Source organism: Anolis sagrei, chromosome Y (assembly GCF_037176765.1).
Source record: "Anolis sagrei isolate rAnoSag1 chromosome Y, rAnoSag1.mat, whole genome shotgun sequence".
Classification (NCBI taxonomy): domain Eukaryota; kingdom Metazoa; phylum Chordata; class Lepidosauria; order Squamata; family Dactyloidae; genus Anolis; species Anolis sagrei.
Window position 1 is genome coordinate 15818842 of NC_090035.1, and position 19686 is coordinate 15838527.

The 19686-nt window shown below is 40.3% G+C and overlaps 1 protein-coding gene across 3 annotated transcripts in view; it reads right to left on the minus strand.

The window, feature by feature from the left end:
* Positions 1-2425: 2425 nt before the first annotated feature.
* LOC132782013 (eukaryotic elongation factor 2 kinase-like) overlaps positions 2426-19686 on the minus strand; it is a 59186-nt gene continuing 41925 nt past the window's right edge. For all 3 annotated transcript variants that reach the window (XM_067461225.1, XM_067461223.1, XM_067461224.1), the window contains 9 exons: positions 19286-19487; positions 17741-17808; positions 17057-17128; positions 15706-15768; positions 12807-12941; positions 10433-10621; positions 9443-9567; positions 8468-8646; positions 2426-6899 (listed from right to left, as the gene is read on the minus strand). In XM_067461225.1, the coding sequence (XP_067317326.1) occupies positions 6790-6899; positions 8468-8646; positions 9443-9567; positions 10433-10621; positions 12807-12941; positions 15706-15768; positions 17057-17128; positions 17741-17808; positions 19286-19487 (1143 nt within the window). In that variant the 3' untranslated portion in view covers positions 2426-6789. The remainder of the gene's footprint in view (positions 6900-8467; positions 8647-9442; positions 9568-10432; positions 10622-12806; positions 12942-15705; positions 15769-17056; positions 17129-17740; positions 17809-19285; positions 19488-19686) is intronic.

Below are 19686 nucleotides of genomic sequence, written 5' to 3' on the forward strand. Positions count from 1 at the left end.
ATAATAATAATGTCAAATGTTAATACTACTGTATGAAATATAATTGCTACTGATAATATATAATGATATACTGCTTTGTTATTGAAGATTTGTATATTTGAAGGTTGCCAGTTCGAAGCCCTGAGTCGGCATGAGCTACCGACTGTCAAGCCCAGCTTACTGTTGACCTAAGCAGTTTGAAAACAGCCATAGCTCTAATTAGAGAAATTTGCAATATCAAATATATTATATTGTATATACTTTTAATATTGATAATAACTACCAACTGTCAAGCCCAGCTTACTGTTGACCTAATGAGTTTGAAAATAAATAAATAATAATAATAATAATACAATATAATATACAATAATATTGTAATGTTAATATTACTGTATGAAATATAATTTCTACTGATAATATGTAATGGTATATTGTTTTATGATTGTATATTTGTATATTTGAAGGTTGCCATTTCGAAGCCGACTGTCCAGCCCAGCTTACTGTTGACCTAAGCAGTTTGAAAACAGCCATAGCTTTAATTAGAGAAAAACTGCGGGAGGTATTTTACGACGTCATAAAGAAAGATCAGAAAATGCTAGATGACCAAAAGAAGGAGGAAGTCCTGATGGCTCTTCGTCACAGAGGATGGAGCGAAAGAGCTGGATTCGAGCCCAACTTCTTAGGCACCAAAAAAGCGAAACATTGAGTGAAACAACATACCTCCTTCTGTTCTGCCTGTCTCTGTATTGTCTATACAAAACAGCACTGAATGTTTGCTATGTATGTGTACTGTGATCTGCCCTGCGTCCCCTTGGGGAGATAGGGCGGAATATAAACAAAGTGTTGTTGTGTTATTATAGAGCTATATTGATTGAAATTGTGTTATATGAGTCTACACCAGGTATGGACAAACTTGGGCCCTCCAGGTATTTTGGACTCCAACTCCCATCATTCCGAACAGCCTCGGGCCCCTTCATTTCCTCCCTTAGCTGCTGTTAGGAATTGTGGGAGTTGAAATCCAAAACACCTGGAGGGCAAAAATTTGCCCATGCGTGATATACAGAAATCACAATTATAATGCCCTGGATGATTCCCACTTGGTGTTGTGGATTCAAACTACCAACCTTGAGGTCAGCAGTTCAGCCAACATTCAGATCAGCAGTTCAGCCAAACTTCAGGTTAGGAGTACAGCAGCACAAGGGCTTAACCCAGGCATGGACAAACCCCAGCCCTCCAGATGCCCTGGACCTCAACTTCCACAATTCCCGACAGCTGGCAGGACACTGGAACACAAACATACCAAGTAGGTGGGTGGCTGCCAGTGCTGACTTCTGGCTTCACTGCTAATTTATAGCCCTGAGCTCCCAGCACAGATGTTCCCAGGGCGAGGTCATTTTTCCTGATTCTGTCTGACCTTCTTTTGCTCTTTGCTGTTCTTGAAATGTTGGGACTTGTAGTATGTCTGCCTCGCCTTCTCCTTCCTCAACACTTGGCCCCAAATCCCTAAGTGCTACCTCTTCAACTTCCTGTTTTACCTCCTCCTCAGAAGCAGAAGAGTAGTCCACAACACACTATCTGCTTTGAACTGGATTATATGAGTCTACACCAGTGTTTCTCAGCCTTCCTAACGCCATGACTGCTTAATACAGTTCCTCATATTGTGGTGACCCCCAACCATAACATTATTTTCGTTGCTACTTCACAACATTAATTTTGCTCGTTATGAATCATCATGTAAATATCTGATATGCAGGATATATTTTCATTCAGTGGAATACATTTGGCAATAATACCCAATACACCCAAATTTGAATATTAGTGGGGTTTGGGGGGGGGGGGTTGATTTGTCATTTGGGAGTTGTAGATGCTGGGATTTATAGTTTACCTACAACCAAAGAGCATTCTGAACTCCAACAATGATGGAATTGAACCAAACTTTGCACATAGAACTCCCATGACCAACAGAAAATACTGGAAGGGTTTGGTGGGCACTGACTTTGAGTTTTGGAGCTGTAGTTCACCCACATCCAGAGAACACTGTGGATTCAAAAAATGATAAATCTGCATCAAACTTGACACGGATACTCAATATGCCCAAATGTGAATAATGTTGCAGATTCCGGAAAATAGACCTTGACATTCGGGAGTTATAGTTGCTGGGATTTATAGTTCATCTACAACCAAAGATCAGTTGGAACCTTAGTAACTATAGAATTGGGCCAAACTTCCTACACAGGATGCCCATGACCAACAGAAAATACTGTTTTCTGATGGTGTTTGGTGACCCCTGCGACATCCCCCCCCCCCCCCGGGGTCCCGACCCCCAGGTTCAGAAACGCTGGTCTACACTGTCATATAATCCAGTTCAAAGAAGAAGATAATCTGGATTTTATATGGCAGTGTACATGGAAACTTGTTGGAAAGAAAGACACAGACTTAGAAGAAATTTAATTTTTAATCTCTTTATTGAAAATGTACCCATCACAGCATTTTGTGCTTCCTCCCTTGCACAGGATAATGTAAACATCATACAGGAACTCCAGCCTTTTGGGTCGGTGAGGTTTTGATCCTTTGCAAAGAGTGCAGCAAATCTGTGAGGAGCTCACAAGTGATAGGTACTACTTATGGATGACAATCAGACTCTCTCTGCACAAATAGACTTCCAAAAGGCCTGAACAGGAAGTACTGGGAGCAAGACATTGAGTTCAGCATATTCCAGGTTAATTCATTCAAGTTTAGCAAGATGAAGGGAAGTCTGCAAAAAGCCATGGATGCAATTGAATGAAAAGTCTGCAGTGTAAATGGACATCTCCTTTTCTCCATCTAAGGGATATGTTTGGAGGGAGGACACACTCAATTGTGTGAGCTCTCAGTTGTGGCCACAAAGTGGTGCTGTTACAAATGGACCATGTCACCACCTGCTTTCCCAATCTCAAAAACCAAATCAGAGGCACCATCTATACTGCATTATATCATCAGCGTAGACCAGGCATGGGCAAACTTTGGCCCTCCGGGTGTTTTGGACTTCAACTCCCACCATTCCTAACAGCCGGTAGGCTGTTAGGAATGGTAGGAGTTGAAATCCAAAACACCTGGAGGGCCAAAGTTTGTCCATGTCTGGCATAGACTCATATAATGCAATTCAATGCAGCGAAACCACATTATATCACTCTACATTGGTCATATAATGTAGTGTAGATTCCTGGGCTTTTTATGGAACTACATCTGTCCATTTGTAGTAGTAGTTACCCATTCAACAGCACGTGGGACAACTTAACCTCATGGGAACAGAGATATCACTAGCACAAACAGATTCAAAGATGCTACTATGGAAGCAGAAGGCTTAATTGCATAGACAAACAAGCAAGACTACAGTAGTACTCTCTTGCAGGATGTGATCAGAAGAGTTGCATGCCAATACCGAGCAAGTCAGTCTCAATGGACCCACTTCCAACTACTTGTGAATAGAATTAGCAATTTTAATATACATTCCAACATCTTCTGTGTTGTTCTCATTATGTTTCCCAACTTTATATGAGGATATGTTTACATAGGATAATGCAAATGCACCGCTAACCATTCTTGGTGTTCATAGGCATAATAACAGTCATGTTTTCAAGGCTAATGTGTCTTTAAGTAAAAGCTTATTGTTTGCAGGCTCTGTTTTGTTATGTACTGTTCAGCTAGAACAGGCATGGGCAAACTTCGGTCCTCCGGGTGTTTTGGACTCCAACTCCCACCGTTCCTAACAGCCTCAGGCCCCTTCCTTTCCTCCCTCAGCCGCTTAAGCGGCTGAGGGAAGAAAGGAAAGGGCCTGAGGCTGTTAGGAATGGTGGGAGTTGGAGTCCAAAACACCTCGAGGACCCAAATTTGCCCATTCCTGAGCTAGGTGGTTACTCATGAATAACATCTCAATTCATTTGTATTTTGCTGACTTTCTTTCTTAAAAGGTGATGGTAGTAGCAGCTTTAATTACCTCCCCCCCCCCACCTTTCCTTAAATTATACTATTTTGCTACAATAATATATACACAACCGAGCATGAGAAAACAGTATGCAAAATCGTTCGCATCCAAGGAGGACAGAATCTGATAAAAATAAGGGAAATCTAGTGGTAACAATTAATTCCTAACTCCCTAATAGCACTAAACAAGAATGGATAAACCCACAAGGAAGAAACTTATAACTAGAAGTGCAAAATATCTTTGTTGAAGCAAAAGGTTAATGACACGCTACCTATTGACCAATATTGAATTTCCTATTAATTCCAACTATGCAAAGGCCTCAGCAGTGTTAAAGAATTCTGTTGTAGCAGCAGTTCTCTATATACTTTTGAATGATATCAGCCTTGCTACACAAACATCTTATTTATTTGGGCCAGGCTTTAGCACAGCGGATTAAACCGTCAGCTGTAGAAAGTCTTGCTGATTGAAAGGTTGGCAGTTCATAGCCTAGGTCAGGGTGAGCTCCCGCTGTCAGCTAGGCTTCTGCTCATCTAGCAGATCGAAATAGCAATGTGAGTAGATAAATAGGACCACTTTAAGTGAGGAGGTAATAAAAGGTGCTCATAAGGACATGCCAGTGAAGAGGATGTTTACAGAGAACAAAAAGCTCCACGACATGGAAGATGGAGCAGAGTCGAGCACAGCCTCCAGATGCTGGAGATGGAAAAAGCCTATACCTCTGTTGATGTATTGTCTGTCCTAGTTAATTGTATAATGGCATTGAATATTTGCTGTATATGTGTTCTGTAATCCACCCTGAGTCCCCTCAGGGAGATAGAGAGGAATATAAAGTATATTATTATTATTATTATTATTATTATTATTATTATTTATTATTATTAACACAACAAGATGAGTCCACAGCAGACAAGGTCATTCTGCTGGCTGTTGAATTGGATCACAAGTGTCTAGGACTGTGTGATGTATCGGTGAATAATGCCTGCAGATCCTAGTAAGGTGGCCTTCTGCAACTGGCAGATGGTAATTTTGTCAGCGCCAATTGTGTTTAAGTGCAGGCCAAGGTCTTTAGGCACTGTACCCAGTATGCTGATCACCACTGGGACCACCTTTACTGGCTTGTGCCAGAGTCTTTGCAGTTCGATCTTTAAACCTTCATATTGTGTCAGCTATTATTATTATTATTATTATTATTATCATTATCATTATTATCTACGCTTGCATTCATTCCTACCAACTTTCCATTCCCACGAGTACTGGAAAGATAAACATTATCTTTCTGTGTTTACTTATTTTCTGGAATACAGTTCAACATGAAGGATTTTGCAATCTGTATTTGCTCTTTGCATGAATTGATTGGAATCCCAGTTGGTGGACATCGAAGAAAACCAATATGTTAATTTGACTTAACCAGGGCTCTAAACACACCCCCTCCTCTCCTTTAAGAGACGTCTAAAAACGCACTTATGCACTTTAGCGTACCGAGAGGAGGAGGACTAAAAAACGTTACCCAATTGGGATACTGGTCAACTCCACTTGCACTATATGGCCGCCATGATACATCTTAAAGGAACACCAGCACTAGCCATTTTAATGTAACTGTATTTTAAACTGTTTTGAGGGTATTTGCTGTAATTGTTATTTATGTTTTAGTTAATTATATACAGTAAAGTCTTGCTTATCCAACCTTCACTCATTCAATGTTCTGTATTATCCAACGCAGTCTGCCTCCCGCCCAGATCCACAGCTGTTTCAATACATTACAATCTTTTGGTGCTAAATTCGTAAATACAATAATTACTACATAACGTTGGCGTGTATTGAACTGCTTTTTCTGTTGATCTGTTGTAAAACATGATGTTTTGGTGCTTAATTTGTAAAATCATAATGTAATTTGACGTTTAATAGGCTTTTCCTTAATCCCTCTCTACTATCCAACATTTTCGTTTATCCAACGTTCTGCCAGCCCGTTTATGTTGGATAAGAGAGACTGTGCAGTATTATTAACTATTCTGTTATATTTTTATCTCAATGCTTAAATCTTTTGTGGTAAACTCACTGTTATTATTGTGCTCTTATCATGTATTTTGGTAAGTTTTTGATATATTTTGTACTCATTTAGGCATTGAATGTCTGCCTTGTTATGTGTAAACTGCCCTGAGAACCCCTTGGGGAGAAAGGGCAGTACAGATTATTTATTATTATTATTATTATTATTATTATTATTATTATTATTATTATTAGAGCGCTAGAGCTATGTATTTACTGGGAGCTTCTTGGAGGAAGGGTGAAAAATGAAACTAATACAAAGAAAAAGGAAAAAAGTGTTCCTATTTCCAGACAGCTGTCCACAGATCTAATAATTGTGGGGACAGAGGGTCCCCTTCTCCAGCCTCACATCCACATCTCTCATGCTGTGCCGTAAATCCTCACAGCATTGCATGCACTTGTATCAAAAAGGCATAATGCAGAACATCTGCATTTGTAACATAGCAAGGCTGGGATGGAAGACAGAGATGTAATTTGCCATGAAGATGCAATGTACACAATTTTTTTTCTTCCAAGTGAAGATATTGATTTCCCTGGTTGGACAATTTTTACAAAAGGATCGGTTAAGACTGCATCTCTGAAATGCCATTAACAGTACAGTTTGCCGTTTCTGTTTGTCTTTTCAGTTGAAACAGAGTTAGAAAAATCGTCATATGAAAAACACAAGTTAACAACACATACAAAAGATTATTTTCTCTCCCCCCCCCCCCCGCCACAACCCCCTTTGCCCCAAACAAAATAAGTCTTTTAAAAATATCTATCTGAGCTATATATACAAGTAAACAGCCTCTTTTCAAGTGTCACTCTTCCATCATGGCCCAGGCTTCTTCCGCTTTCTGGTAATATTGGTTGGCCAGACGGCCCTTCATGGCTTGCATGGCAGCTTCAGCAGCTTCAGTGTACAGCTCACCTGGAACAACGGAAGGGAAGAACCACACTGAGAGAGCGAAGACAAGACACTTTATTCTCCTATAGATGCAGCACAAGTTGCTACGGCTCCCATCATCCCCAACCAGAGAAAATGGGGTCCTAGACCAGACATGGGCAAACTTCATCCCTCCAGATGTTTTGGACTTCAGCTCCCACAATCTCTTGAGAGTCTCAGAACCCTTCCTTTTCACCCTCCGCCACTTAAGCCAACTTGCTTAGCATTGAATAGCCTTGCATTTTCAAAGCCTAGCTGCTTCCTGCCTGGGGGAATCTTTTGCTGGGAGGTGTTAGCTGGCCCTGATTGTGTCCTGTCTGGAATTCCGTTTTCTGAGTGTTGTTCTTTATTTACTGTCCTCACTTCAGAGTTTTTTTTTTAAAAAATTGGTAACCAAATTTTGTTACTTTTCAGGTTTTCCTCCTTTCTGTTGAATTGTCCACATACTTGTGGATTACAATGGCTTCTCTGTGTAGTTTGACAAGAGTGTAGTTTGTTAAGAGTGGTCCAGCATTTTTGTGTTCCCAAATAATATGCTGTGTCCAGGTTGTTTCATCAAGTGCTCTGCTATGACTATCTTCTCTGGTTGAACTAGTCATGTTCCTTAATTCATATTTGGGCAATGCTCTGTTTGTGATCCCTACGTATGCTGGCTCCTATGATCCAGATCAGATTATGATTAAATGTAAACAATCTGTTTACAGTGCTTGATGTTGTTGCCTGTGCCTAAAATGGCCTCTTAGTTGCTCTACAAATGACCGCTCTTAAGTCCCTGTGAAGCCAGCCCAATCACTCAACAAATGGCCATACTCAATATCTTTTTGGATGGAAAGGGTAACACTTCACTTCACTTCACTTTATTTCTTAATTAGTCGCTCTCCACCAAGGTGCTCCAAGTGACTTACAATCTAAAATAGCATTTACACAACATAAAAACATTTAACATAAAAACATTCAACAGTGACTATTTGGCAAATTAGATCTGATTACTTAAATGCACAACCAAGCAGCCAAGTCTTGAGTGCCTTTACAAAAGGTCGCAACTCCGACCTTGCTCTTATGGAGGCAATGAGTTCCACAGAATTGGAGCATAGGTCGAAAAAGCTCTACGCCTTGTAGCTTCCAGGTGTACCTCCCTAGGGCCCGGTATGTATAGGAGATTTTCCTGGGTGGATCGAGGTGACCACTGATGGAGAAAAGGAATGAGGTGGTCCCTAAGATAACAGGGACCCCCCAGCTTCCAAAGGAAAGGATAAACACAGTCACACCAACCAGATAAGGTGAACATCAATTAAATCTCATTTTCTTCTCCCTCTGCCTGTTTGTTTACCTTACAGGAGTTTCTGATTTCTCACACCGGCACACAGAACTCACAAACTAAATGCCCTGAGAACTGGAAACTTTAGGTGTCTTTCAGATGAAGCAATCTGAGATGCACTCCTTGAAAGTTTATGCCAAACATAGCTTCTCTCTTTCAGCTACCAGAGGACAACTAGATGGTTTTGCTGCAAAAGACAGAACACCCCCACAAAATAGGAAGCATGGCGCCATACCCGATCTCTGTGGATCTTTGTCCAGGTTAAACCCTCCGCTCATCAGCATCTCTGCCTCTCTTGCCAGGAGGAGGTAGTGGGGCTCATCCTGCGTTCCATCGTATTCCCCTCCTTCGTCGTAATCGGTCATGTTCAATGCCGCATTGTACCAATGCAGGGCTTCCTTCCAATCTCGGTCTCTGAGTAATTCAAGAATAAAAGGTAAATATGAAAAAACTCCAGGAGTATTCCTGTGGGAAGACTTTTGTTCACATCTGCTTGCAAGCTCTTGAGCCCTGATATTTAATTAATATATATGATTGAGTGAGCCCCAGATACCTATGATGAGCAATACCATATTTGTTCTAAAAGGTAAAGGTTTCCCCTGACATTAAGTCTAGTCATGTCTGACTCTGGGGCTTGGTGCTCATCTCCATTTCTAAACCGAAGAGCCGGCATTGTTCATAGACACCTCCCAAGGTCATGAGGTCAGCATGACTGCATGGAGCGCCATGACCTTCCCGCCGGAACAGTACCTATTGCTCTACTCACATTTGCATGTTTTCGAACTGCTAGGTTGGCAGAAGCTGGGGTTAACAGCGGGAGCTCACCTCACCCCCCAGAGTTCAGCAGCTCAGCGGTTTAACCTGCTGTGCCACTGGGGGCTCCTATTTGTTCTAATGAAGGCAAATATATTCCTGTATACTTAGCATCAGATTCTCAGAAAACAACTCCAACAGCAACTCCAGCAGAAGTCTATTGCCAATTGTCTCTAAAACATAGATACTCTGCTGGAAGGAAGGGGATGCTTTATGTATTTAATGGGAAACACATTCCAAAAACCCAGGACAGATTTCTATCTATATGACACCCCTCCCCTCCCCCTGCCTTGTCATTGACTCTCACTAAAACACATTGATTGGTCAACCTGGACCATAGACTCATGCAACTGGCTAACCAAGGAATTGCCAGCCAGCATCCCTAACAACATAGTACCTGTCAGGAGCAAGATTCAGGCCAGTATCATATGCTCTTGCAACAAGGATCATGGCAGGACGGTCTCCAGCTGCTGCTGCTCGGCATAAATAATCAAATCCTTTGATTCTATTTTCCTTGGTGTCCTAAACAAATGGAGGAAAAAGAGCTGAATAATTATGTTATTGTTTTCCAGAATCTGACTGAAGGAAAAGGCTGAACTAGGACAAAAAGAAATCATTGTTTGGGATCTTGACCCTCTAAAATATCATTTGTGATAATCACAGCTCTCAAGAGATAATTGGCAGAAAACCATTTGGATTACTGTGAAGCAGAGCAACAATTAATTAAATCACCAGAGTCAAAGCCAGTAAAGTCATTTTGGCTGCAGAGGCAGAAAATCTGATGAGTCTTTCTCCTCGCACAAAAATAACAAACATTTCAGAATTTGATATTTCTGCTGCAAATACCAGCTGGCATAAGCAGGACCAGATATGATAGTAGGGCATTCGTGGCATAATACATTGATGGAGGCATGTGGGTTTCCACAGCACCACAACAGTCAGAAGCCCACATATTTTATTGAGTCTCATTACTTACTTCTGTTTTATCATTTTTCACTGTTTTTAAACTGACTCCATTCCAAAATCTTCAGGCTGTAGAGGGCTCAGGGGTTGGGACAGCTAGTTTTTCTACTGTAACTGTAACAATTTCCCAGACCAAATTACTGTATTTCATCACATATTAGTCGCACCACTCTTTTGGGAAAGGCAAAATGGAACTTTTGCCTTTCTCTGTATTATAATTGCACCTTTAGTTCACTAGACTGCCTTCTTCCATATTCTTTCATATTAATTTTGCAGTGAAAGAAGCTCCTAAGACTGGTCTTGCTATGTTTTCCAAGTGAACATGAAAAAATGTGCTATATATCTCTGCTTTCACACAAGGAGTCTAGAAAGGTTGCAAGGATTCACGACTGGTCTCGTTCAACTATGGTGCTGCCTTGCTGACCTTGAGTGTGACCTCAGAGAGAATGTGGTGTGGCAGCTGAGAGAACATGAGCCCGAGTCCCACAATGGCTTCTAGCTCTCCGCAGTCCGCTGCGTGCTCCAGGTGGAAAATTGCCGACTCTTCGTCCCATTCCTGGTCTTTCCCGCAGAAACGGCCAGCTTCATGGTATCGAACCATGGCCAAATGAACCTGTGTGAAAGAGGAGAGGGAAGAAATTGGAGGAGGAATGATTAAAAGTTAGATCAGTCTGCTGGCTAAGCCTGAACATAGCTCTACAAGTGTTTCATTGTTATTTATATCTGCTCTTGGGTGGGTGCTGATCCAGATCACTACCTGTTTTAGCAATTCCACAACAAAAATAGGTAGATTTTTCACTACGGAAAGCATGAAATACATGGCCTTTCAATTATTTTATATTACAACTCCCATCATCCCAAGCCAGCCCTGCTAGGACCCAAATCTTCCACTAAAAGAGTTTGGAAACCATAAGCTGCTGTTCCCAACATGGTGTTAGGCTTTGCTTCATGAAATGCTTACACAACCACTTTCCTTCGAGACTACAAGGCACAGAAGTAGATTCACAGGAAAATTTAAGATACAGGTTTTGACAGTTCTCATCTCTGAAATCTAGCCTACAATACTTGGTATTCATTGGCAGTCTTCAATCCAAACACTAACCAAGGCTGACCCAGCTTAACACCCAGGATCAGATGGGATCTAGTGCTTTTGCAGTGTTTAGGCATACAGTAGTCACTGTGTGTATCTTGCATGAAGGTACAAGGGCTGTTATTATTAGTTACTCTACTTATACTTGTACAGCACTCCATGCAGTCATGCCAGCCACATGACCTTGGAGGTGTCTATGGACAACACCAGCTCTTCGGCTTAGAAATGGAGATGAGCACCACTCCCCAGAGTCAGATATGACTAAACTTAATGTCAGGGGAAACCTTTAACTTTTACTTAGACCTTGATTTCCCCCCAAACTTGAGACCCATGTCAGTATTACAAGATGTCTTTTGTTCCTTCATTAACTTATTCCAATATGTAAATGGAGGTGGGGGGGGGGGGGGGGCACATGTTTATTTATTTACAGTATTTATACCCCACCCTTCTCACCTCGAAGGGACTCAGAGGGCTTTACAAAACACACATAGGGCAAACATTCAATGTATTGTCGAAGGCTTATAAACTGCCTTTCCCTCCCTTTGTGTTGTCTGTCCTTGTTAATTGTATAATCAGCATTGAATGTTTGGGTTGTTGTAGGTTTTTCGGGCTGTATGGCCATGTTCTAGAAGCATTCTCTCCTGACGTTTTGCCTGCATTTATGGCAGGCATCGTCAGAGGTTGTGAGGTCTGTTGGAAACTAGGAAAATTGGGGTTTCCCATCTTATTTCCAGCATCTTGGAGGCTGTGCTTGACTCTGGCCCCGGGGGGGGGGGGGGGGGGGTTGCTGTCACTCCATCTTCCAGGTTGAGGAGCTTTCCTCCAATCAATGTCCTTAAAGGCCCCTTTATTACGTCCCCGCTCAAAGTGGTACCTATTTTATCTCCTCGTATTTCTGCTTTCGACCTGCTAGCTAGCAGATGAGCTGGGGCTAACAACAGGTGCTCACCCCGACCTGGGTTCAAACTGCTGACCTTCTAATCGGCAGGATTTTTCTGCAGCACAGCAGGTTTAGCCTTTTGTGCTGAGCCCAGCCTGCCAGTATGTTCTATTTTCTACACTTTTACACACTATAAAGATGGGCTCAAAGCCCACCTTTAAAACTCTGGCATAGACACTGAGAACTGGGAGGCCCTGACCCTTGAGCGCTCCATCTGGAGGTCAGCTGTGACCAGCAGTGCTGCAGAATTTGAAGAGGCACGAATGGAGGGTGAAGGAGAGAAACGTGCCAAGAGGAAGGCACATCAAGCCAACCCTGACCGAGACTGCCTTCCACCTGGAAACCAATGCCCTCACTGCGGAAGAAGATGCAGATCAAGAATAGGGCTCCACAGGCACCTACGGACTCATAAGAATACTGATCCTGGAAGACTATCCTACTCGGCCAACGAGGGATCGCCTAAGTAAGTAAGTACACGCTATAACCTCTTTCCTTTTCTAAGAACTAAACCCTCCAGTCCCTTGACGCTTTGAGATCCACTGGTGTGTGGTTATAATGGTAGTATAGGATTTCTAAAGTGCTTCTTAGCAAACCATAAGCTACAGCTGAAGACCCAGTTGACAGAGGTGCATAGACAACAGCCTAACTTCTTTCCAGCCTTGCCCTATTTAAAGGAAGAGACAAGCCCTTTCATATTGATCCCTCCTTCTTTCCAGAGGGAGAGCCACCAAATCGGATGCCAGAATCAAGAGTCTGAGATGCTCAAACCTTCCCAAGGATGGATTTCCCAATTTTCTTCTCCAGTTCCAAAGCGTTGAGCCTCTGCACTTCCACTGCAACACAGGAGGGTCTGTGGATATGGACTCTGGCTGCGTTAAAGAGATTCCACTTCTCCACACTGACCTAGAACAGAGCAAAGGCACTGCTGACGTGAGTTTGAAATGTAAAAGGAAAAGAAAGAAGCGTGTCTTCTTATCAAGACCACACTGCCATCCAGAGCCAAGAAAGCCTTCTCAAGCTGCAGCAGTAATTTCCCCACAAAAACAAATGTGTGTAAAGGAATAAATTAAAACAGAACTCAATCAGGCAGAAATCTTATACATATATTTGTCCCAATTAACTCACATTATAGAATTGCATTGTAACTCAGAAATGGGAACTGTGTGGCCTTCCAGATGTTCAATGTATTGTCAAAGGCTTTCATGGCCGGAATCACTGGGTTGCTATGAGTTTTCCAGGCTGTATGGCCATGTTCCAGAGGAAATGTCAGGAGAGAATGTTTCTTAACATAGTCATACAGCCCAGAAAACTCACAGCAACCCACTTCCAGATGTTGTTACATTGCAAGTCCCAGCAGCCTAGTCAATAGAACAAAATTCTGGAAGTTGCCGTTCTAAAATATCTGGAGGGCCACCCACTTCCCATTCATGCTGTAGCTCATTCTCCACAGCAATTAATTTCTAATCAGTTTGGGGAAGACTAAGTCACATGCACAAAACTCCTAGTTGCACTTATTGTGATGGCAGCAAAATGCTAGCAAAACAGGCAGTGCTGGTCCCCGATGAGCAGCGTAAAAGGCTGTCTATTGGAAGGCCAAAGGATTGGGGGCATTGAAAAGAATTTAGAAAATTTAGAATATACCGTATATACTCGAGATAAAGCTGAGTTTTTGAGCCCTTTTAAAAGGCTGGAAAAAGCCCCCCTCAGCTTATATTCCAGTCAAGGTTATTTATTATTTTACTCTGTTCTTGTTGTTATTATTACAGTTATTATTTTACTATTATTATTATTATTATTATTATTATTATTGAATTCACATTATTTTACTCTATTATTATTATTATTATTATTATTATTATTGAATTCACATTATTTTATTCTATTTATTATTATTATTACATTTATATTATTTTACTCTATTGTTACATTTACATTATTTTACTTTACTTTTATTATTGCATTTATTATTTTACTCTATTATTACTGGAAAGATACGTAAGCACACTGAAGAAGGTTAGAATAATAGTTTGCTGAAAAACCCTCAGCTTATACTCGAGTCAAGGTTATTTATCATTTTAAAGGTAAAGGTATGCCCCTGACATGAAGTCCAGTCATGTCCGACTCAGGATTGTGGTGCTCATCTTCATTTCTAAGCTGAAGAGCTGGCGTTGTCTGTAGACACCTCCAAGGTTATGTCGCTGGCATGACTGCATGGAGTGCAGTTACCTTCCCGCCGGATTGGGAATTTATCATTTTACTCTATTATTATTATTATTATTATTATTATTACATGTACATTGTTTTACTCTGTTATTATTACATGTATTATTTTCTCTATTATTGTTATTATTACCTTTATTATTTTACTCATTTATTATTTTATGATATTTATTATTTTAGTCTATTATTATTGCACTTATTATTTTTCTCTATTATTGTTATTATTACATTTGTTATTTTACTGTATTGTATTTCCTGTATTGTTATTTTACTAATTTATTATTGTTATTACATTTATTATTTTAATCTTACATTTTTTTACTGTTCTCTATTTATTATTATTATTACAAATATTATTTGACTCTATTATTATTACATTTATTATTTTTCTCTATTATTATTATCACATTCATTATTTGATTCTATTATTATTGGGAGGCTACGTGAGCACATTGACATTGAAGAAGGTTAGAATAATGGTTTAATCAGAGTTGGACAGTCTTGTCTTAAATTACAATTTTATGTAAATATTCAGAAACATTTAACCTACTGATGCCTCAAATAATATAACTTTCTTGCTATCTACTTTTATTTTTAAATTTACCAGTAGCTGCTGCATTTCCCACCTTTGGCTTATACTCGAGTCAATACATTTTCCGAGTTTTTTGTAGTAAAATTAGCTGTCTTGGCTTATATTTGAGTTGGCTTATACTCGAGTGTATATGGTAAGTCTGAAACTCTGAGAGTGCCCCAACCAGCATGGCCAGTGGTTGCCCAAGTGATAGCCTGAATTTTGAATGATCCATATGTAGGTTCAAGCTGTCTTGATACCTACACCCTTCAAAGAAAGTAGCAAGACATAGTAGCACATTTCAAGATTTGGTGTGTTTTAGAAAAATACGGATTCGAACCATGGAAACAGCAGCAGAAATCAGCAAAAGCCAAATCAATCGGCAGGGAGAAAACAAAGCCAAGAACATGATGAAGGAATTCATGCAGATTCACCCGTTTGCTCCAGGGGCTGGTTTTAGTAGTTGAAGAGAGTTTATTTACAACAGTGTTTCTCTAATTGAGAAGGAAAGGAATTAAAAAGTGAAAGAAAACGAGATGTAAGTAATGAAAAACAATATTCTGCAACTGAAATAAAAATAGCTTTTAATATACAGTACGACCCCTGTATCCCTGGGATCAGTTTCGTTGATCCATGCCTACCAAAATATGGGCTTGCTGGCCATTTTCTAGGTCCTCCAGCATTGCCAGAAGCCCTTCATTTGAATAGGGCTTGATATTATCTGTGCTTTTTTGATTTACACAAAGAATGGGAACATATTGCCCATGGATACAAGGATCATACTGCACATGTGGGTTGGAGGAGTAACATCGGAGGCATGGGGAGCAAACCAACCAAAGCCAGGTATTATCTTCAGAGAGTTTCTGTCTTATTTACCCTTGCAGAGCTGCCCAAACTGTCTTCGTCACTTTCATGTCTTCGGTTACAGTTGGACTGCACCTATATTAATATAAAAAAATAAAACAAAATTAATTGTGTTGATCATTATTACAAGAAGCTCTTGTCGATAGCTTGGGGGGCGGGGGGCGGGATTGAGTGATGCCTCTGTTTCAATGTCAAGTCACATCAAAACATTATCACCAAGGCTGAATCAATGAATACATTTAAAAGCATAACAGTTAATTGACCACAGGATTTTAAGAGACTGACAGTATTCTTATTTCCACATTAGAGAGAGGATTTATTGGTACACTTTCCTCTAAAGCCCCATCTGCACTCGCCCCTTTGAACTGAATTATATAGTCAGTGTAGACCAGGCATGCAATTTTACTACAAAAAAGGGTGGGAAATGCAGCAGCTACTGGTAAATTTCAAAATTCAATAAAACCAATAAAATTACATTAATTGAAGCATCAGTAGGTTAAATGCTTTTGAATGTTTACATAAAACTCTAATTTAAGTTAAGGCTGTTCAACTCTGATTAAACCATTATTCTTCCCTTCTTCAATGTAAATGTTCTTACATATCCTTCCAATAATAATAAAAGAGTAAAATAATAAATATAATAAAAATAATAAGAGAATAAAATAATGGAAATGTAATAACAGTAATAATAGAGTAAAATAAGAAATGTAATAAAATAATAGAGTAAAATAATGTAAATGTAATAATAACAGTAATAGAGTAAAATAATAAATGTAATAATAATAGAGTAAAATAATAAATTTAATATAAGGTAAGACTCTCCAACTCTGATTAAACCATTATTCTAATCTTCAATGTAAATGTGCTTACGTATCCTTCCAATAATAATAAAGTAAAATAATAAATGTAATAACAATAATAAATAATGGTAAAATAATAAATGAAATAATAATAATAAATAGAGTAAAATAATAAATGTAATAATAATAGAGTAAAATAATGTAAATGTAATAACAATAATAAATAAAATAATAAATGTTATAATAATAATAACAACAGAGTAAAATAATAAATAACGTTGACTTGAGTATAAGCCGAAGGGGGCTTTTTCAGCTTAAAAAAAGAGCTGGAAAATTCATCTTATACTCTAGTATAAATGGTATTGTTATCATCATCATCATCATCATCATCATCATCATTACCATCATCTAAATATTATACAAAACAGTAATTGAATTTTAAAACAATTGAAGGAGTACTGGGGTTTCTGACGCTCTCAACTTATTCTGCTCGTGTTCAATAATACCAACAAGCTGTAAATAAATGAAGAAAAGAATATTCAAACAGCAATAGAAGATGTTACTTTGTGATCCATGTCTTCGTGTTCACTCCTCTTTTCACTTGGGTATCCACTGTCGCCTCCATTTTCACAGTCCTAGAAAGGGAAAAATGACATGAGGTTAAGGATGATGTGATTTGTAATCCTGTAACACCTGGAGAATTACAGGTTACCCATTATTGCCTTAAACAAAAAGATTCAACAATGGAAATCATCACACCAGGTCACGATGTTAGTTTTAAAAAAATAGTATGTAAAAAATAGTATGTAAATATTAGGACATTTAAATTAGGGCAAGGAATGAGAAGAAAAGTAGTAGATGATCAAGGCGCCTGTTCACAGCTATATCACTGTAGACGTCAATTAATCCTCTTTGGAGATTAAGGTATTTTGGATCAGATAAAATAGACTATTTGAGTATGAGAGTTTGATGGTGCTTTACATTGTGAAGATTAAGATAAGGGGATTTTACCTTTCAGTGCCTCTGTCTAGAACTTTAGGCTAAAAGAGGCATAAATGTGTTTGGTTTTGTGCATCTAATTGCCACAATCAAATCCAAAGAAAGAAAGTGTTCAGAAAGAGTGTAATGGGAACAAAAGCAATCCTCATATATCAGAGTAAACCCACCACATATTTCCTATATTATTAGGGTCTAAAAAGCACAACGGACACAATCATTTTTAACTTGACCATTGGAGAAACACTTACCCTTTGATTGTCGAGGCCTTCATGATCATTATGAACCAAGTTGTCAACTTCATTGAATACAGGCCAGTCTAGAGAAGAGTAATATAGAGATTGTATTTGTTAGAAAACGAGTCTTTCTTTGCCAAGTCACTTCTGGTGTAAGAGAATTGGCCGTCTTCAAGGACGTTGCCCAAAGGATGCCTGGATGTTTTACCATCCTGTGGGAGGCTTCTCTCATATTCCTGTATGGGAAGCTGCAGCTGACAAGACGGGAGTTCACCCCACTCCCCAGATTCAAACTGCCTTGTGCCGACAGGACTGTTAACAGTCCTGTTGGCACAAGGGTTTTATTTATTTAAAACATTTATATTCCACCCTTCTCACCCCGAAGGGGACTCAGGGCGGAGCACAGCATATATATGGCAAACAATCAATGCTAGGACATGAATTCATTATATGCATACATAAACATTAAAAACATTTGTCTCAATATTAAAATGCAATATAAAAACATTGCACCACTGGGGAGAAAAGAAATACCGTCTATTCCGGGGTACTAGATGACTTTTTATGCTTGGAAAATCTTATTAAAAGTTGGGGGTCGTCTAGTACGCTGGGTATAAATTAAAATAAGAAAAAAATAAAATCGGCCTTAATGGCGCGGCTTGAGAGAGGGAGGAGGGTGGAGGGAGGGCATGGGGAGGAGGAGTGGCAGGCCACACTGCCACGGAAACCGGCTGGGGGTGTTGACCCGCTGGGTTTTTCCTTTCTCTCCATTCAAGGACCTCCTCTGCCCTTGCTTACCTCCTCCGAAGGCTTGCCTAGGCCCAAGGAAGAGTCTCTGGACACCGACTCCAAGCAACACTACGCGATGGCATGCCTTGGATGTGCTCCCAGAGGCATGCTGGGAGCAGTAGGATTCAGGGAACTACTGCTCCCAGCATGCCTCTGAGAGCACATCCAAGGCACGCCGTCACCTAGCGCTGCTTGGAGTCGGCATCCACAGGCCCAAGGAAGTGTCTCCGGACGCCAACTCCTAGCAGTGCTGGGCGGCGACGTGCCTTGGATGTGCTCCCAGAGGCATGCTGGGAGCAGTAGGAGTCGGGGAACTACTGTTCCCAGCATGCCTCTGGGAGCACATCCAAGGCACGCAGTCACCCAGTGCTGCTAGGAGTCGGCGTCCAGAGACACCTCCTTGGGCCTAGGTAAGCCCAGTGCCCTTCAGAGGAGGTAAGCAGAGAGGGTGAGGAGGTCCTTGAATGGTGAGTGGCGGGGGCCGTGGGAGCATAGTCTTTGAAGAGGGAGGTAGTCTTAAACGCTGAGTATATCCCTAACTCCGTATTTTATCATCAAAAGTTGGGGGGACGTCTTATACCCTCCGTCGCCTTGTATTCCGGAATATACAGTACGTTACACAAATAAAAAATTCACTTAAATATGCAATCATGACAAATCAGGGGGGAAACTGGAAATTAACTTATAATCTTGACCATCAAGGAAAAAGTTCTTCAAATACTGAATTATGTGAGAACAAAATGCAAAGATATACATCTTAGGGTAACATACGGAGGTTCTCGTTTTTGTGGCTATGGGGCGTTGCCGAAGACGGAGACGAAGGCCAGGAGTCAAAGGCCATGTCGCTCATGCTCTCATCCCCTGAGTTTTCAGACAATCGGAAAAGCAGAGGAGGTCGGCTACCGGAGATGGTTCTGACCCGGCTGCTGCCACATTTCTCTTCTGTGCCTCGCACAACAGTCTGAGCAAATTCCTTGACAAATAGAAAGAAAGGAACATACAACGTTGAATGTATTTGTTCCTTTATATCCCGTATTTCCCACCATTTTGTGGGGAATGATACTGTGTTTCTTCAATTGTAAGGCACCACTGATTGTAAGATGCACCCTAATTTCAGTACCACCACCACCAACAAAAACACACGAGATATACCTGTGATTCTAAGAGCCACT